Consider the following 16,101-nt stretch of genomic DNA (forward strand, 5'->3'; position numbering starts at 1 on the left):
AAATCATTCCCAGGGCCACAAATGGCCCCCCGAACCGCACTTTGGACACCCCTGGCTCATAGTAAATCACAAAACTGCATCGTATTGTCTAATATTATGTTGTATTGTGTCATATTGCACTTTAATGTACAGTAACGCATCAGAAAGTTTTATATTTTACTGTATCAAATTGTAGCTTATAATATTACTCTATATATATAATCAAATATAGAATCATATTGTATCGTATGTTATTGTTTTATATAATGCATCATGTTGCATTATGATATTGTTTTGTACCATATCTGTACCAGGCTAAATGCGACACATATCTGAATTTTTTAACAGCTCAATTCTGATGTTTTCACCTAAAAATAATTTTTAAAAACCATCTGATCAGTTCTGTGCTAATTCCATTATGGGGACCTAATCGGATACGAATCCGATAATCTTCAAATCGTCTGGGGAAAAAGCGATTATGTTGCTTTTTATCCGACTTTTACATCAACGTGAGACATGCGTCATAATTCTGCACCAGAAGAAGCCGGATGTGGGAAACCTAGAGGCAAACAATAACTATAAGGTCAGGTTCTACTTTGTTTTTTATTTAGCTTCCTTCGTTTTGTTATTGGCACCCATTGCTCAACAACGTTAAAATCAAAAGATTTTAGTGTCCATTTTTACTTCTGTAAACAATACGCAGCTGTGGGACGTCTATGTTCTTCTGCGGTCGCTTTTTAATTTGTAGAATAAACGCACAAGATCATATTTCAGAAACAAAAAACTGGAACTGCATCAAGACCAGCGGTGTGAACGTAGCCATATTATAGGTGAAACTGTCTTAGAGAAACAAAGTGTCTTCAGTCAGAGGCTTCTTCAAATTCAGTACAGACTGCTGCAGGAGATCTTTCCTTTTAACAGCCGTTACAATCCACAATAACTCCTTGAATTAATATGAGTGACAAAACATTTAGTTTTAATTTAAGTTAATTATTGCTCTCATGTCATTAAGTTTCTATTATTACAAGAATGTGATGACATTTAGAGATCCTTCTGTATAATTTGAACTTTTAATGTTTCGCATCAGCTTAGTAATTATGGTGCAGGATTATATTTACTCTCATGATTCTTCTTGCCTCAAAGCAAGGCAGCAAGAAGAAACAAAGACAAAAAGATTTAAAAGGAAAAAAGGTCAGGAAATGATGGATGAAAATGGAGTGGAAGAGAAAAAAACCCCAGGAAAACAAAAGATGAAAGGCGACCACATGAAATCGAAAGGAAAACCAGAAAAGCCTAAGTGTTTGATAGCAGACGTAGTCTTTAATCATCTTCAATCAAAATGTCATGTCGCACCAGATGAAAACACAAGTGAAGCTCATTCATCAGTTTTACTCACCCATTAACTGTTCATGAGTGTGAATGAGCTGACTGAGTAAAGATAGCGATTTATCATTAGTTTGCTGGCAGAATCCTGTTTGATGACCCCGTTTTTCAAGCAGCCTCCCATCAATCATCTCTCTCTTTTGTTTATAAAAGTTTTAGCATGTGATTCTGAGATGGCTTTCTGATTAACACACACACAGTAGCTGCAGTTTCCAAGACCTCTTTTTAAATCAAAGAAAAATATTTCTCTCCACTCTTCTCCTCCTTCTAAGTACAATCAGAGCGATTTCATAATTAAATCAACGCTTTTAAAGCAGCTTGTTTCCCAGGTTTTTTGGCTCCCATCTCATTTTGACTTTTTACTACATTTAATCTGTTAGATCTTTTTATTTTGAATTATTAAAAAGGTCAGCTGGAATTACTCAGGTAATTGTTTTTTGCAAGTTAAAAACTCATATCTGGGATAAGAGGCTTTGTGTGGGGCTCATAATCAACAACATGCTAGCGCTTTGCAAATAGAGTTAAAACAAAATAAAAGAATTTAAACCAATAAAAATAATACTAAGTCATATATTTGGCTTTTTTAAATTGTTGCAACTTACATTTTTCTGGTTTTCCTCATTTTTACCAGCTAAAGCATAACATTAGCTATCTTAGAGCTGGATGATTTTAGCTAGCTTTAAAGCTAGGTATTCTAAGTATATTCTGTAAAACAAAATAGTCCAAAACTTTTCTGTGGATTTATGATAAAAAAAGTGCAAATGTTTGGAAGGTTTCTGCTCTGTTACATCTATTTTTATTTTGAAGACATCTAAATGTCAACATTTCATAACTAAGATTTTTCTCTAATTTTTATTTACAGCTAAATAAATATGTAATAAAAACAAAAAAGAATTCTGATAAATTCTGAATTTCTAAATTGGGTGCGAACTACAACTTATCATTTGCCAATATCCAGCTGAATTTTGCTATTTTTGACAACAATCCAAAAAATGTTGGATTCACCAGTTGGCCACCAGAGGGCACCAGAATACTAGCACATATTGAGATTCACTGTACCTGAGAAACTGTCTTTGTCCATTGGCAGCAGGTCTCTCGCTTGATACATGTAGCAGCGCAGGTGATAGCGGGTCCCGCCTGCAAGAAAAAGCAGCTTCAGCTCCAAAAAACTCCATGAAAATTAGGAATCAGAACCAGAAAAAGAAGATAAGCATAAAAACAAAGAAGTGTGGGTGTTGTCCTACGGTCAAAGAAACAGGAAATGGTTGGTCTGTTGACTCCAAAAGTGGTGGTGACTGACTTGTCGTCATGTTTGTCCTCTATGCTGCTCTGTGGAAGAAAAAGAAAGCATAAAGAAATGTAAAAACTGCAGATTGTAAGATGTTAGATGCAGACCCTGGTCACTCCAAAAAGTAATCAAAAAATAAAAACTGCGCTTTAATTGTGGATAAATTTTGAATGTCCTCAAAATATTTATTAAATTTTTAAAAGATAAGCCATGTGATTTAACTGTAGAGCCTAGATATTTTATTTCATCACCTTGGTGTGTGCAGAAAACCTCGTAAACAAGTTTCAGACAAGAAAAAGAGAATAAATCACTGCTGCAAAAAAGCACAAGGTGTGGAGATTAAATAAAATATAATGGCATTAACATAAAAATATTACATAATTTCTTGTGGAGGAAAATTTTATTTGATACACATACAACATCAGATTAGTAAAGTCATATGTTATCTGATACAATTTCCCACCACAGAACTCATTGCTAACTAAAATCAGAATTTATGAGGCAACATTTATGCTAAATGAATGTAATAATTACTTAATAGTGAATAAAAGTGAGAAGAAAAATGTCAAATGTTTTATTTTTAATGAGATCAGCTGGAATTACTCCAGATTTGTTTTGTAAGTTAAACTCATATCTGGTAGAAAAAGGCTTTGTGATTGGTTCATGCATGCTAGCACTTAGCAACTACTGGCAGTTAAGCCACAATAAAAGGATTTTACTCAATTAAAATAAAGCAAAATAATATTTCTGGCTTCCTTTTTAAATTGTTGCATAGCTAAGGTTTCAAGATTTCCTTACTTTTAAAATTTTACCAGCTAAACCATAGCATTAGCTAACTTAGAGATAGCTAATTTTAGCTAGCACTAAAGATACAGAATAACTAATAAAAGCTAAAAATATTTAGCTGTGGACTGAGGAGACAAAAGTGTAAATCTGTATAAAACTAAAACCCAGAATTGTTATGTAGGCCGCAGTTTGGACAGTCCGTGATAATATATTCAACCACCACAGATTGATTAATTAAAGTCATAAATCTGAATATATGCAGCAGCATTTATGCTAAATTAATTTAATAATTATTTCAAAGCATACAAAAGTGAGGGGGAAATGTAAAATTCAATGTTTCTGTACATATTATATAACATTTTTTGTGTGTTTTAAAGGGAAGCTAATGCTGCTCACCAGAGAACATTCCAGAGCAAAGATGGCGGCCGGTCCCGTCTTCTCCAGCGGCTCCATGCGGCAGCGCCACCTGCGCCTCCTGAAGCTGTCCGTCTTCCTGGGCTTCAGGTGGAAGTTCCAGCCGAACAGCGAGGCGTACTCCCAGCCCTCCCTGTCTGAATCATCCGGTCGCTGCTGTGGGAGGTTTAAAAAATTAGCAGATTTTCCTCAACATTTTCTTCAACTTTATTTTTCTCCGGAGAAAAAACGGAGTAAAACAGAAATAAGGGCAAAGGTGACGATTCTTCTACATCGTATTTTTCATTATTTGTGCGACTAGAGCACCAGCTGGTGGTCAAAAGAGAGAATTACAGCTAGAAAATCATATAAACTGCACCAGATGAGGAAAGCGGATTTTTTTTTTATTTATTTAAATCAATTACTTTTTAACTTTATACATAATGAATATTATAAATATTTTTTTTTATAAAAAATATTTTTTATGGATATAGTGTTATCCATTCACCAGATAACACTATAGAACAGTCGATACAAAAGCAAAATCTTTCCAAGTACGGTACATTTGGTTCAGTTTCAAGTGCAAATATTTCAATATTTCATAAGAAAAGACAAGATCAGCATACAAGTAACGTTTCAGCATGATATAGAAGCTTGTTTTAAATGAATATTCTTTTAATATTGATTTAAAAAAGTACTAGCTCCACTTCCAAATTGAACTAAACTGAATTATAGGAACTTAATAAAGACTACAGTGTGCTGAAATTATGGAAAAGTATCACATGACGTCATTTAGAGGTGATTAAATCAGTTTATCTTTTTAATTTATAAACTAGTCACCTTCCTGAGAGCCTCCATCTTCTGCTGGTCTCTCCGTCTCATCCGGATCCATCGCCTCCTCCGGTTGGTGTGGTACATCTTCTCTGCAGGAACCCAAGACTTTGGTCGGCGGTCCGGAGGAATGGTGATGCCGTACTCCCAACCTGAAGTTGAAAGCAAACCCATTATCAAAGCTATCGATTGGGTTTTATCTCTTCTTGTGGGTGGGTGTTTTTACTTTCTCAGCACCTTGATCATCAACGGCTCTGTTGAGATCTTCGCTCCACTCCACCTCGTCCCACACCCACCCAGGAGGACACTCCACCTCGTCCTTCGGCACCGTTTTCTCCCCGTTCTGGAACAGAAACACCGATTTTTTGGTCTCTGCTGACAGCGACATGTTGGGAAACGGGTCCAGGTGCGCACCACGTCGGTGTAGCCCTCCGGCATGCCGATCCACTGTCCGCCCGGTAACCTCATCTGGTTCTCAAACACCTCCTCTGTGAAGGTCATGTGACCGGCATCCACGTCAAACAGCAGCCTGGAGGGAAACCGCAGGTACAATACTGCATCATCTGCCCAAAAGGGTTATTTATCTGTAAGTCTTATGTCAAATATTTTAACTGAGTTGACACTACATTGGACCAAACTTTTCATTTTGGGTTTTTAAGTTGAGCTAGTCAAATAAATCTAAACTATGGTGAAAACCCAAATTATTTAGGGTTTTTCAACTGAAATACCCAAATATTTTGGGAAAACCCCCAAAAAGACTGAGTTTTTAATAGAATTAGACCAATAAAATTAAACTTTACTGAAAAACAAAACTATTTGGGGATTTTAAACTGAAAATCCAAATTATTTTGGAAAAAAGCCAACTATTTTGGGTTTTAACTATAGTTTCGTATAAAAACTAAAGTGTAGTTAGGCTTTACTAATTTGGGGTTTTCAACTGAAATTTTGGGTTTTTACACTATAGTTAAGTTTTATTTGTTTAGTACAATTGGTTTTAATTAGTTGTTAGACTGTGTTTGCTAGTTTCTATTAGTTATAATTAGTTCAATATTGTTGTGTTTTAGTTTACTTTTATTAATTGTAGTAGTATTTTTAGTTTTTCATACTTTGTTTAATTTTTAGGTGCAGAATTCAAAAAGGTCACAGTGTTGTGATGTGATTGTGTTTACATAAATTGAGTAATGAAAACTCAACAGAAGATACTGTTTTCAAAAAAATGTATCCAATTATTGCTGAACAAAAACTGACTCTGGTGTTTTCTCACTAGTTTTATTTAACTTTGATGACCTTTGTAGTGTGAAGGACCATGCAAAAAAATAAAAATAAAAGAATTTGAACAGAGCATTAAGCTCTGCAGTGTGACAGTAGTCTTGGACTCACGTCCTCTCGGGGCTGATGAACCAGTCTCCAGCCCAGGTCCATCCAGGTGAGGGCTTGAAGCTCTCTTTGGGCAGCTTCACTCTCCCCGTGACGTCGCTGAACTTCGGGTAGGTCAGACCCGTTGTTCCCCAGCTTCCCACCAGAGCCAGCCGGGTCTGGTTCTCGTACTGCAAATGATCCAAGACAGGTTTCCATGGAGATTTCAGTCCCTTCAGCATTTTTAATGGAGTGAAGCAGAACACCTGAGTGAAGGTCTCTCCACCGCCTTCTTCAAATCTAGCAAAATGGGTGCCAAACATTTGTGCAGCAAAATTTTTTATTTGTGACGCTATCATTTTAAAAACATTGATAAAAACGTTTCCGGAGATCATCATTAATATCTTCAAAGCAAAAGCAGCACAAACAAAAGATTCTGCTGCACAAACTTAGCTAAGTTGTTTACACCAAATTTGATTTCTTCTGTAAATGTGAGCAGGAGTTGCGGAGGTTACCTCTGGAAACTTTTTTATTACCATATTTAAAATGATAGCAGCACAAAAGAACATTTTTGCAGCACACACTTAGGACAAGCAATTGACAAATTTTATTTGTTAGATTTGGGTAATGTGGTGCTGTTGGCTGACCTTTTGAGCTTTAAACTTTCATTAATATCTTCAACAAAAACAGCACAAACAAAAGAAATTGCTGCACAAACGTATCACAAATGCAGCTGGGTTGATTGACACCAAATTTGTTTGATTTTATAAATGTGAGCAGAAAGAATAATTGACCTTTCATGACTCCAGGAAAGTTTTTTATTAATATCTTTACAATTATAGCAGCACAACCCAAATTGCTTGCAACACAAATGTTTGTTAGATTTGAAGACAGTGGGGGCGGCCACCTTCACTCAGCTAGTGAGAACTTTTGATCAAAACTATCTAAAAACATTAAAGTCTGGTTGAATTAAAGTGAAATATAAAGAAACAAGGAATGACTGGATGGAGCCATTTTCTTAGTTTCCATCCATGGTAAAAAGAATCGGTTCTGTTTCTCATCTCATCTCTTACCATCTCAGCAAACACGGACAGTTTTCCTTCAACAAACTGGTTGAAGTGTTTGGCGTCAGCAGCTAGTCCGAACCACACCTTCACCCTCAGCTGACCCGGAAGTTTGGCTTCTCCGCCCCTGCCCTGCGGGTACTGAAACACACCAGGTCATTCACAAAGAGCAGGGGTGATCAATCTGTGGTACACGGGGCACTTCTGGTCCTTGGAATTAAAGTAATGTGGCCCACAAGCAAAGATGAATGATATTTCTAGAGCAACATGAAGTGTTATATCAATTGTTCTGGTGATTAAGAGTGTGTGTGTGCAGGTGTGTGTGTAAACACCTTGAGAAAGACACTCTGCAGCTGTCCGCAGTGTTTCCCACAGTACTGCTGCGAGAAGAGGACTGTGTGCGCTGGGATGCGGTGATACGCAACCCGGCGGTCACCCTGCAGCATCCAGATCACAATGTCTGGAAGGCTGTTCTGAGGCTGAGGCACAAAACTCACCGTCAGGTTTTCACCTTTAACCTTTTAATTAGGCCAACAACCTTCTGGTTAGCTGGATTAGCTCTGACCTCCTCAGCGATCGTCCTCAGTCGGTTGGCCCAGTCCTCTGCCTGCTCCAGCACCAAAGAAAGCTCGGTTTCTGGCCCATGTTTCAGCGTCAGCGCCGCCGCCATGATCTGCTGCAGGTGGAGGCTGCGGATGTGCCTGAGCGAGCGATCGAGAGGAGTGGCACACTGCCACTGGTCGAGAGCGGGCAGCTCCTCACTATGAAACAAATATTAGAAACGTCTGCCCTGGATTATCTACAATTAGGGCCATGGTAGACCGAAAAAAAAAAAAAAAAAGAGTGCATTTCTGCCAAAAAATCTCTGAAATTGTAAAGCGAAAACAAAGGAATTTCTGTTTCAAAAGTCTACATTTTGCTAGAAACCCCCCTAAAAAATTTTTTTGTTTAATTTCAGAAAATTTCTAGTTTGAAAATTTTCTAGGAAAAACTTGGAAATTTCAGTTGTTAAAAAGTCAACAATTTGCTAGAAAAGCTTCGACATTTTGAGATTAATCTCATAAATTTGCTATAAAAAACTTGGAAATTTCTAAGTTTGATTTTTGATGCCCTATTTATTTACTTTATGAAATTATAGTAAAGCAATAAGAAATTGTTATATTTGACTCCAATTGAAGTGTATTTCAATTAGAGCCACGCCCCAATTTTCCCCTTGGCTCCGCCCACTTTTGGTGGAAATTCAGTGTAAATATATATATATATATTACAATAAATTTAGGACCATTTAACTTTTTTAATTTCTTTTTTTATTTTCACTAGTATTTTCAAAAATTGTACAAATCATTTTATTGTGTTTTTGATCACAATCAAATGTTAAATAGATTATTACATTCCACCTGCAGGTGTAAATTTAGGTATGATGCCAATTAGATCCACATGGCACTAAAGGAATGAAATAGACTTTTTTTTTTTAGCTCTGGTGGCTTTTTATTTTACAATAAATGGACAGTAAATAAGAAGGATAAAGAAGTGAACGACATGATCTGAACCGAGGATCGCCTCGTCTTAGGATTTAAACATACAGGAACAGTGAAACGATCCATTCTATACCTGCAGTCTGCGATTAGATGATCCAGCAGCTCTACAACTCGCAGCTCTACGTCCTCCATATCGCTCCCTGCCTTGACCTCCAGCTGCACCTGCTGCAGGTTTGTCTCCTGGACAAGAAAATTGATTGTTTTGGTGTTTGCATGAATCTCTTAAGGAGGCTAATTTACAGAAGCAACAGCACAAACCAGTCTGTCTATGATGGCGAGCAGCATGTTGAGAGCCTCAATCCTCGGTCGAATGTCTTCCCACTCTGACGACAGAACTACCACCGGCTTGATGTTTCCCCAGGGGAGGTAATAGTAGTGGCAACCTAAAACAGAGGAGAAAACATAAGTTTTCAAAAATTTACTTTGGTTTCAAAGTGAAGCATTAAGCTCTTTTAAGAGTTATAGTTGAGTTTTAGCTTTTTGAACCTGAAGAAAACTGTTGATTTAATTGTAACTTGTGTGTTTGTGTTATAGTTACTGCTCTTAAAGTGTAGCTAACACCCAAATAAATTCTTATTACTGAATTTGTTCGTAAGGCTGCTATCTTTGTTTCTGTTGAATTTTTGACTATTTGGCACTATTTTGGCTAAAACTGTCTCCATCCTGGCCTCCTTGGGTTGAACGATGGCTGCTCCAGTTTAAGTCTCCTATTGTTTACAACGTTACAGCTTTTTGTTGCTAGCCACTTTTTTGTTGACAAGTCACTATAGGAGACTGAAAGGTTTCTAAATATAGTGACAAAATGGATAAATTAGCAATAGTAATTCAGTATCGCTTTCCTCCTCTGTTCAGCTCTATTTGGCCACGCCCCTTATTGTTTCTTGACCACGCCCACTTTTGTTTGGGGGCGGAGTTTTCCTTTCACATAATTTCACAAAGTCCAGTTCTATCTTTAAATTATTTTTGCTAATACATGAATTGTGTGGCTCTTCAGTTGTGGAGAACCTCAAGGCTCTGTTATAATTTCCAGTCTATTCTTGATTTACATTTTTTCTATAGGGATGTGAAAATAAACTTTGCCTTTTAATAGTTAGATCCTACATTACTAACAACCCAACTTACCGTCAAACACGGCCCTGCTGAACTGTGTGGTGGAGGCCAGAGGGAGGCAGGTATAGTCGAACTTGTTGCCATAGTTACCGATGCTGACCTCAAACTGGATGGCGTCGTCGACGTCTTGCAGGAGCGTGGCTGAGTAAAACGCCACAAACAGAGAAAACTTCCTCTTTCTGAGGAACTTCTGTAAGTAAGACAGAGAAAGATGCCCTCGATGTGTCTACGTTTAGCGTTTCCAAGAGGTGGAGGTCGTCTCTCACCTCCACCACCAGCAGGTCGTCTGATGGGACGTCTTCTGCTCGGTGCTCCGGCTTCTCCGTCAGCTTGGTGGTCAGTTCAAGTAAAACTCTGCCGCGGTACGCCACGCCTTCACCCTGAAGGACCAGAGAAATACGACTTTACCCAGAGGAGACCAAAGTGATGTCTGACATCCACCAATCCGTCCCTCTGTTCTTCCATCCATCCATTCATTCCTCCAGCTATTTGTTCATCCATCCGTCCATCCATTCATTCATTCATTCATTCATTCATTCATTCATTCATTCATCCATCAATCCAATTAATAAAATATTATTAGTTAATATTAATTCTATACCAAAATTATAACCAGTCTCTTCAACAGACCAATGTGCCTGAAGGTTCGATAAAGTCTCACCATGTGGCAACACATCTGGTGTCTTTTTGGAACTGGGTGAACATTCATGCATGCAGGCAGAATAATGGATGAAGTCTTACTTTTCCCAGGTTTAGAGCTTCATGAGGGTCGTTAAAGGCGGTGAACTCTCTGGGACTCCCGTACAGATTGACAAAACACGGCCCAAATGTCGGCAGGAAACCAAGGCTGTCATCAACTGCAATCAAGATACATAAGAAACATTTATTAACCGGTCAAAGAGAACAACTATGACACACATTAAAAAAACTAAACACAACTGCTCTACTGATGGAAATAGATTGTGGTTTTCTCTTTATTACACAGAAATTAATTTTCTATCAAACAGATTTGCTGATTGGGTTCTCGTAAAGGGAAAGCGTTGTAGGAAGGTAGACGTACTGCCTGAGTGGACGGTCCGAGGAGTCAAGTCATCTGAATGCGTAGAGAGGAAGGATGGTTAAGAGTCAAAGAAATTCAAAATGAAAGAATGGAAACAGAGGTTTCTGAACGCAACTCAAACCCAAACCCAAGCAATCAAGCCAATGTTGTTAGTTCTCTCTGCGTTGATGTGAAATTGTTCATGTTTTCTTCGACAGATGCATCGAAAACATGGTCAAATGAAAACTCAGGCAAGCTGTGTTTATCTGGAATAAAATTAGCTTCAAAGAAGGAGTGATGTTTATATTTATCACAAAAACATCGAGTTTGTCTTCATGCAAAGTCAACTGCAAGGTACCCATGCTGTGTTACGTTGACAAACCAACACTTCATCCAACGGTTGAAGAAACTGTCCAAGAAACAACGTTTCTCAAAAGTGCGAATAAATAAACTTATTTTGAAAGGTGTAACTGAAATAATGACCAAAGTAACCAGATTCGTAATGAAAATTCAAATGATCTATGATGAACACAGTCAGTGAGGAAAAATATAGAAATCTGACTTGCATAAAAGCAAAAAGAAAGGAAAAAATATCTTTAATATTTTTAAGAATAATTTTTGGTTTATTCTGGAGTCAATATCTAGAGGAATTGTAATTATGAGGTAGGTTTGGGAGTTTTTAAAAATAAATTTGTATCTCCATAATTCATCAAAAATAATTATAATGAAATGAATTATGCATGGCACATTTATCCTGTGCCATGCAGGATCACTGGAGTAAGACAACACAGAGCCAGCCTATTTCGTTTTAAAACATATTGGATATATTAATTTTACCAAGGTATTAGCAAAGTGCAACTAATCATTTGCAGACTAGATTTCAATATCTGATATTTCCAATTTCTTCTCACCTAGACCTAAACAGGTTTTTTTTTTCTAATAAATATTACATATTCCTTACATAGGGTAACCAAATGCTGCTATATTTGTACTAGCTCATGATAGTTATTATGTATTTTACAGCCACTGACTTCAAATAAGACACGTTTCACGTCTCCCCTCTAGAAACTCCCATACATCAAACCATATTTGAATTTCAAATAAGCACAGCAAGTGTCTCCCCTTATGCCTGTTCTTCTTGTCCCTCAGGGGATTAGCCTAGGAGAAGTTTGTATGAGCGTCTATGTGGAAAAAAGCCAAAAACAAAACCATCACAGCAAAGCCTAAGTTCTGCATAAACACTGGTGCTTTCAAATCCGGTCTAGATTTGATCAATGACTAACTTTTGGATGTTTTCACCTGATAGTCCAGTAGATTTTGTTCGATTGGAGATGAAAATTGTTACATTTGTTACATTTTCAGCTGCATTGGTTCAAACAAGCAAAAAACCTGTTCTCCTCCTCTGCACCATTAATCACTGAACGAAACAACATGAAAAGGCCAGAAGAAAACACTGAGCACAACTTCCTTCTTCACGAAAACAAAAATGGGAGTGAAGTCAGATTTTAGCGGTTGTAGGATTTCTTTTTTGTCTTCCATAAAAAAACACGAGCCATTTCTCCCACTAGCGCGTTTGTTTGGGTTGTATTTACCCAGAATGCCCTGTACTGTAGTCTGCTTCCTGTTTTTGGAGAGGTCTCTGATCTGTTTCACATTCACATATGCCTTCGAACCACACCACTCACTTCAACCGGAGGCGCATTTGGATTTTTGGTCCGCATAAGAGTTTAATTCATACCTCCACAGATGAACCAGACGTTCCAGACAAACAAACTGGAGTTTGATTAAAGTGGGCTAAACAGGGCTGGTGTGAATGCACTCTTAAACTAGTTTAGATAAGCGACTTACCGTCGATCTCTCCTCCAGGGGCCGAGATCTTAGACATGCAGAGGTGGGTGGTACCGATCACGTCGTTGTGACTAGCTCTGTCCCTGAAATGGGACAAAACAGAACCCAGTGCTGCTAAACATATTCTTAAAGCCAAATCTATCAATCTAGTATCTTTGGAAACTGAAAGCTTTGATCAGATTAACTACTCAGTTTAATTACATGACAATTACACAAAGTGGTGTGTTAATCTTTTCGTGACAAACTGCTCAGCATACCTTAGCCAGACTAAAATAAAGTTGGATCCATTGTTTTCTAACTGGATCAAAACAAAAGTTACTTCATTAATAGAGACTAAATAAAATACATTACAACTCCTGAGCTTATATCAAGGGATTTTGTTGATTAATTTAAATATTTCTTTTTGTTTTTGAAGTTATGTTTTTTGTAAAATTTTAATTTTGGTTTTCACCAATCAACTCCTTGAGTTTCCGTATAGTTCAGAGTGATGTCAGCACGCCCAAAGCGGCCATCTTGCTTTACAGCTTCTAATTATTTGGACTTTAAATTCAGATCAACTCAAAGAAGAGATGGTTGAAATAAGTTATTGAAAATATTTGTAATCTTTCCTTAGAAAGAAAAATAGCAAATAGCAAGAAAAAACAAGTATTAAATTGATTTCCAAAATCCATTTGAAACCTATGATTGTCCCAATAACCTTGAAACAGAAACACATCCCTGAAAATGACTGAGGTTTCTATAATATAGTTTGTTTGATAGTGTTGGTTCAGCGAACCATAAAACTGGTAAGATTTAGTTAGATAAAATGTACGGATTCACCAGTCCACAATTCGAATCCTCATCTTCTCACACATTGAGGGAAACTGTAAAAAAAAAAATCCCAATATAACCATTAATCTGTGTTCAACGCTTTATGGTAAACCATTCTCTGTTTGTCTTACTCTAATTGGCATTGCCAGGCTTTGGTTCCACTGAGGATTGGCGTTTTTCTCCAAAATCTTGGTGCAGACCTGAAAGATTATAGCAATGGATTTCAGATGGTTTGTTTTTCACTGAAATACTGAAAGGTTTATATTACTGAAGGTAAAAGTCACCGTTTTTCCAGCAAAGTGGATCTCCACCAATGGATCCACCAAGTTCTTTCTGTTGGTGTCAAACCCAAGAATCTGCCTCATTCCATCCATGAAGGCGTCGTCCACTGGCCAAACACGGCGGAGCGTTCTCAGTTTGAGCTTATAAGAAGCTAAAAAAAGGATAGAAACTTTACGGAGACTCACTTTGAGGTAAATCTTCAGCTCTGAAGATCCTGAGCGTGAAGACGGCCCCTCTCAGAGAGAGGCCGGCCGGTCTCAGCAGGTTTCCTTCGATGTCCTCTTTCTCCTCAACACACTCCCGTTTATCAGCCTGGAAACAAATGAGGTACGACACAACAACACAAAGAGGAAGTTAAACTCAGTTGGGTTTGCTCACTACATCAGCACAAGAAGAACCACACTTTAAACATTAGCATATTTACTAATATGCTCAAAGTAAGCAGGCTGGATAGAAAAATGTTATAAAATTAGGTAAATACCTGCTGTTTTCATGCTCGTGAGTAGAACTGGGCAGCAAATCGGTAACAATATATATTGCAAAAGACATCAATCAATAATACAGCTGATAAATAGTCAATATATACAATTTTTATTGTACTTCAATCTAGAACAGCACAGCTTTCTAGATTGGGAGATGTAGGCAGAGGAAAGACTTTAGCTGTTCAACCTCTATGTTGGTGGAATAAGCTAACTCTCTCTTTGGTTACCTAGCAACTCACTCATTCTTTGGTTACCTAGCAACGAGTAACTGCCACAGTAGCAGTTTAAGGCTCTTAACTGCTCCGAAAAAACATAATCGGTATTTGGCGGTATTTCAGATATTTAAAACAGAAAAACTAAACAATAAGTATTGATATCGACTGATATGAAATTATTATGTGGTGATACGTTTTTCAGCCATCCCACCACACCCTATAAAAGAAAAGCCTCTGTTTAGTTTAGAAACCTTTACCATATAAAGAGTCATTTTTGTCGTCACTCCTTCTAAATTAAATGTATCTACAGCAGAAAAACCTACATGACCTTTCAACAAGAGACGCTTAAATACCTAGAATGTAGGATGCATTGACGTTTTAACGGTCAATCCTTAAGAACAAAATGTAAAAGAAAATGGCTGCTCATCAGTCAACTTTATCTTAACTCTTTAATCAATAACTGCTATTTATATCAACATGCATTTAAGTTTAATAAATACAAATATTTTCAAGTAATTTGCTTATATTTTTTATAACATGCTAACGTTTCTTTTAAACTGCATTTCTAGTTCATCTTTCTCTTGGAAAGTTGAAAGAAGCACATTAAGAAGAGAGAAAAATAGAGGAGGAGGTCCTCTTATTTTAAGTGTGGAATATTTTCCACATCTACAGCCATGCCTCTTGCTCACCGGTGGTTCATCTCCAGCTGCCAGGACAAACACGCTGACTTTCAGGTAACCTCTGACCCCGGCAGAGAGGTCGTCAGGGTCACACAGCAGAAGCCATTTCCTCAAAAAGCAATGTCCTAAAGGGTGGGGAAATCAAAATTACCTGTCAATAAAATGGCAAAAAGTGTAAAAACGAACAGAAACGCACTTACTGTGTTCATTGTAGACAGTGCCGACATCCAACTGTAGTGAAACATAATAGATTTTAGATTTAAATGGTTGTGACTTGTTATTGTACATAATTACAAAAAGGTGAAGTGAAACATATTTAAGTACAAAGCATGATTTATTTGGAGAGAGGAAGTTTTTCATTTTGAAGAATGCTTAACAGGATGTGGTTTTGTCTTTTGTCACTATCTCATATGTTTTCTGTTGCTAGGACACGAGCCGTTGTTTGTTCAGTAAAACTTGGACACAAAATGTTCAGCAAAGACGTCTGAGCCTCCGTTATGATTGCAGAGGCTTTCAGTAGGTAATTAAAACTGAAGCTGGTTCTATTGGAGAAGGTGGAAGGACAAATTTAGTAAAAAATTAAAACGTCTGAGATGAAAGTTTTACCTTGAATTCACCGATTACAGCATCAGTTCTTAGTGAGCGAGAGTCACACACCTGTGGTGGGAAATACCTGATCACAATCTGCTTCTTTTGTGTTCATATCACCAAAATAAAAGAAAACTGAAGCTTGTAAGGAATAAAATAAATAGGTTGTCAACATATTTGCCTTGTAACGTGTTTCAGAATTTAAATTCAGGCTTACAGTGATGAAGATGGGTTCGTCAAACAGCTCTGAAGGCGTCTCATAAAAGTTCAGGAAGAATGTCTACAGATGGAAATCGACAAATGTTTGAGTTTGACAGAAAATAAACATAAAGTCCTTTGCAGTGGTGTCCAAAATAAGCCTTTTTCTCCGCAATTAAAAATGCAAAAATAATATTATTGTCAATGTTTTATCCTTTACCTGCACTACTA

General features: G+C 37.3%; 1 protein-coding gene across 13 annotated transcripts in view; it reads right to left on the minus strand.

Moving 5' to 3' along the window:
- The window catches only part of dysf (dysferlin, limb girdle muscular dystrophy 2B (autosomal recessive)), an 88,076-nt gene that overhangs the window by 55,981 nt on the left and 15,994 nt on the right, over positions 1-16,101 (minus strand). For 7 of the 13 annotated variants that reach the window (XM_028039159.1, XM_028039165.1, XM_028039167.1 and 4 more), the window contains exons 8-32: positions 15,890-15,952; positions 15,691-15,741; positions 15,285-15,315; positions 15,094-15,209; positions 13,893-14,019; positions 13,710-13,813; positions 13,557-13,625; positions 13,435-13,478; positions 12,616-12,698; positions 10,789-10,821; positions 10,470-10,585; positions 9,995-10,108; positions 9,741-9,918; positions 8,877-9,001; positions 8,692-8,798; positions 7,646-7,841; positions 7,413-7,559; positions 7,090-7,221; positions 6,041-6,207; positions 5,075-5,189; positions 4,898-5,003; positions 4,670-4,812; positions 3,833-4,006; positions 2,607-2,691; positions 2,422-2,499 (exon numbers count right to left, since the gene is read on the minus strand). In XM_028039159.1, coding sequence (XP_027894960.1) covers positions 2,422-2,499; positions 2,607-2,691; positions 3,833-4,006; positions 4,670-4,812; positions 4,898-5,003; positions 5,075-5,189; positions 6,041-6,207; positions 7,090-7,221; positions 7,413-7,559; positions 7,646-7,841; positions 8,692-8,798; positions 8,877-9,001; positions 9,741-9,918; positions 9,995-10,108; positions 10,470-10,585; positions 10,789-10,821; positions 12,616-12,698; positions 13,435-13,478; positions 13,557-13,625; positions 13,710-13,813; positions 13,893-14,019; positions 15,094-15,209; positions 15,285-15,315; positions 15,691-15,741; positions 15,890-15,952 — 2,704 coding nt within the window. The remainder of the gene's footprint in view (positions 1-2,421; positions 2,500-2,606; positions 2,692-3,832; positions 4,007-4,669; positions 4,813-4,897; positions 5,004-5,074; positions 5,190-6,040; positions 6,208-7,089; positions 7,222-7,412; positions 7,560-7,645; positions 7,842-8,691; positions 8,799-8,876; positions 9,002-9,740; positions 9,919-9,994; positions 10,109-10,469; positions 10,586-10,788; positions 10,822-12,615; positions 12,699-13,434; positions 13,479-13,556; positions 13,626-13,709; positions 13,814-13,892; positions 14,020-15,093; positions 15,210-15,284; positions 15,316-15,690; positions 15,742-15,889; positions 15,953-16,101) is intronic. The other 6 variants (XM_028039171.1, XM_028039169.1, XM_028039163.1 and 3 more) reach the window with 2 other exon arrangements.

Source organism: Xiphophorus couchianus, chromosome 14, assembly GCF_001444195.1.
Source record: "Xiphophorus couchianus chromosome 14, X_couchianus-1.0, whole genome shotgun sequence".
NCBI lineage: Eukaryota > Metazoa > Chordata > Actinopteri > Cyprinodontiformes > Poeciliidae > Xiphophorus > Xiphophorus couchianus.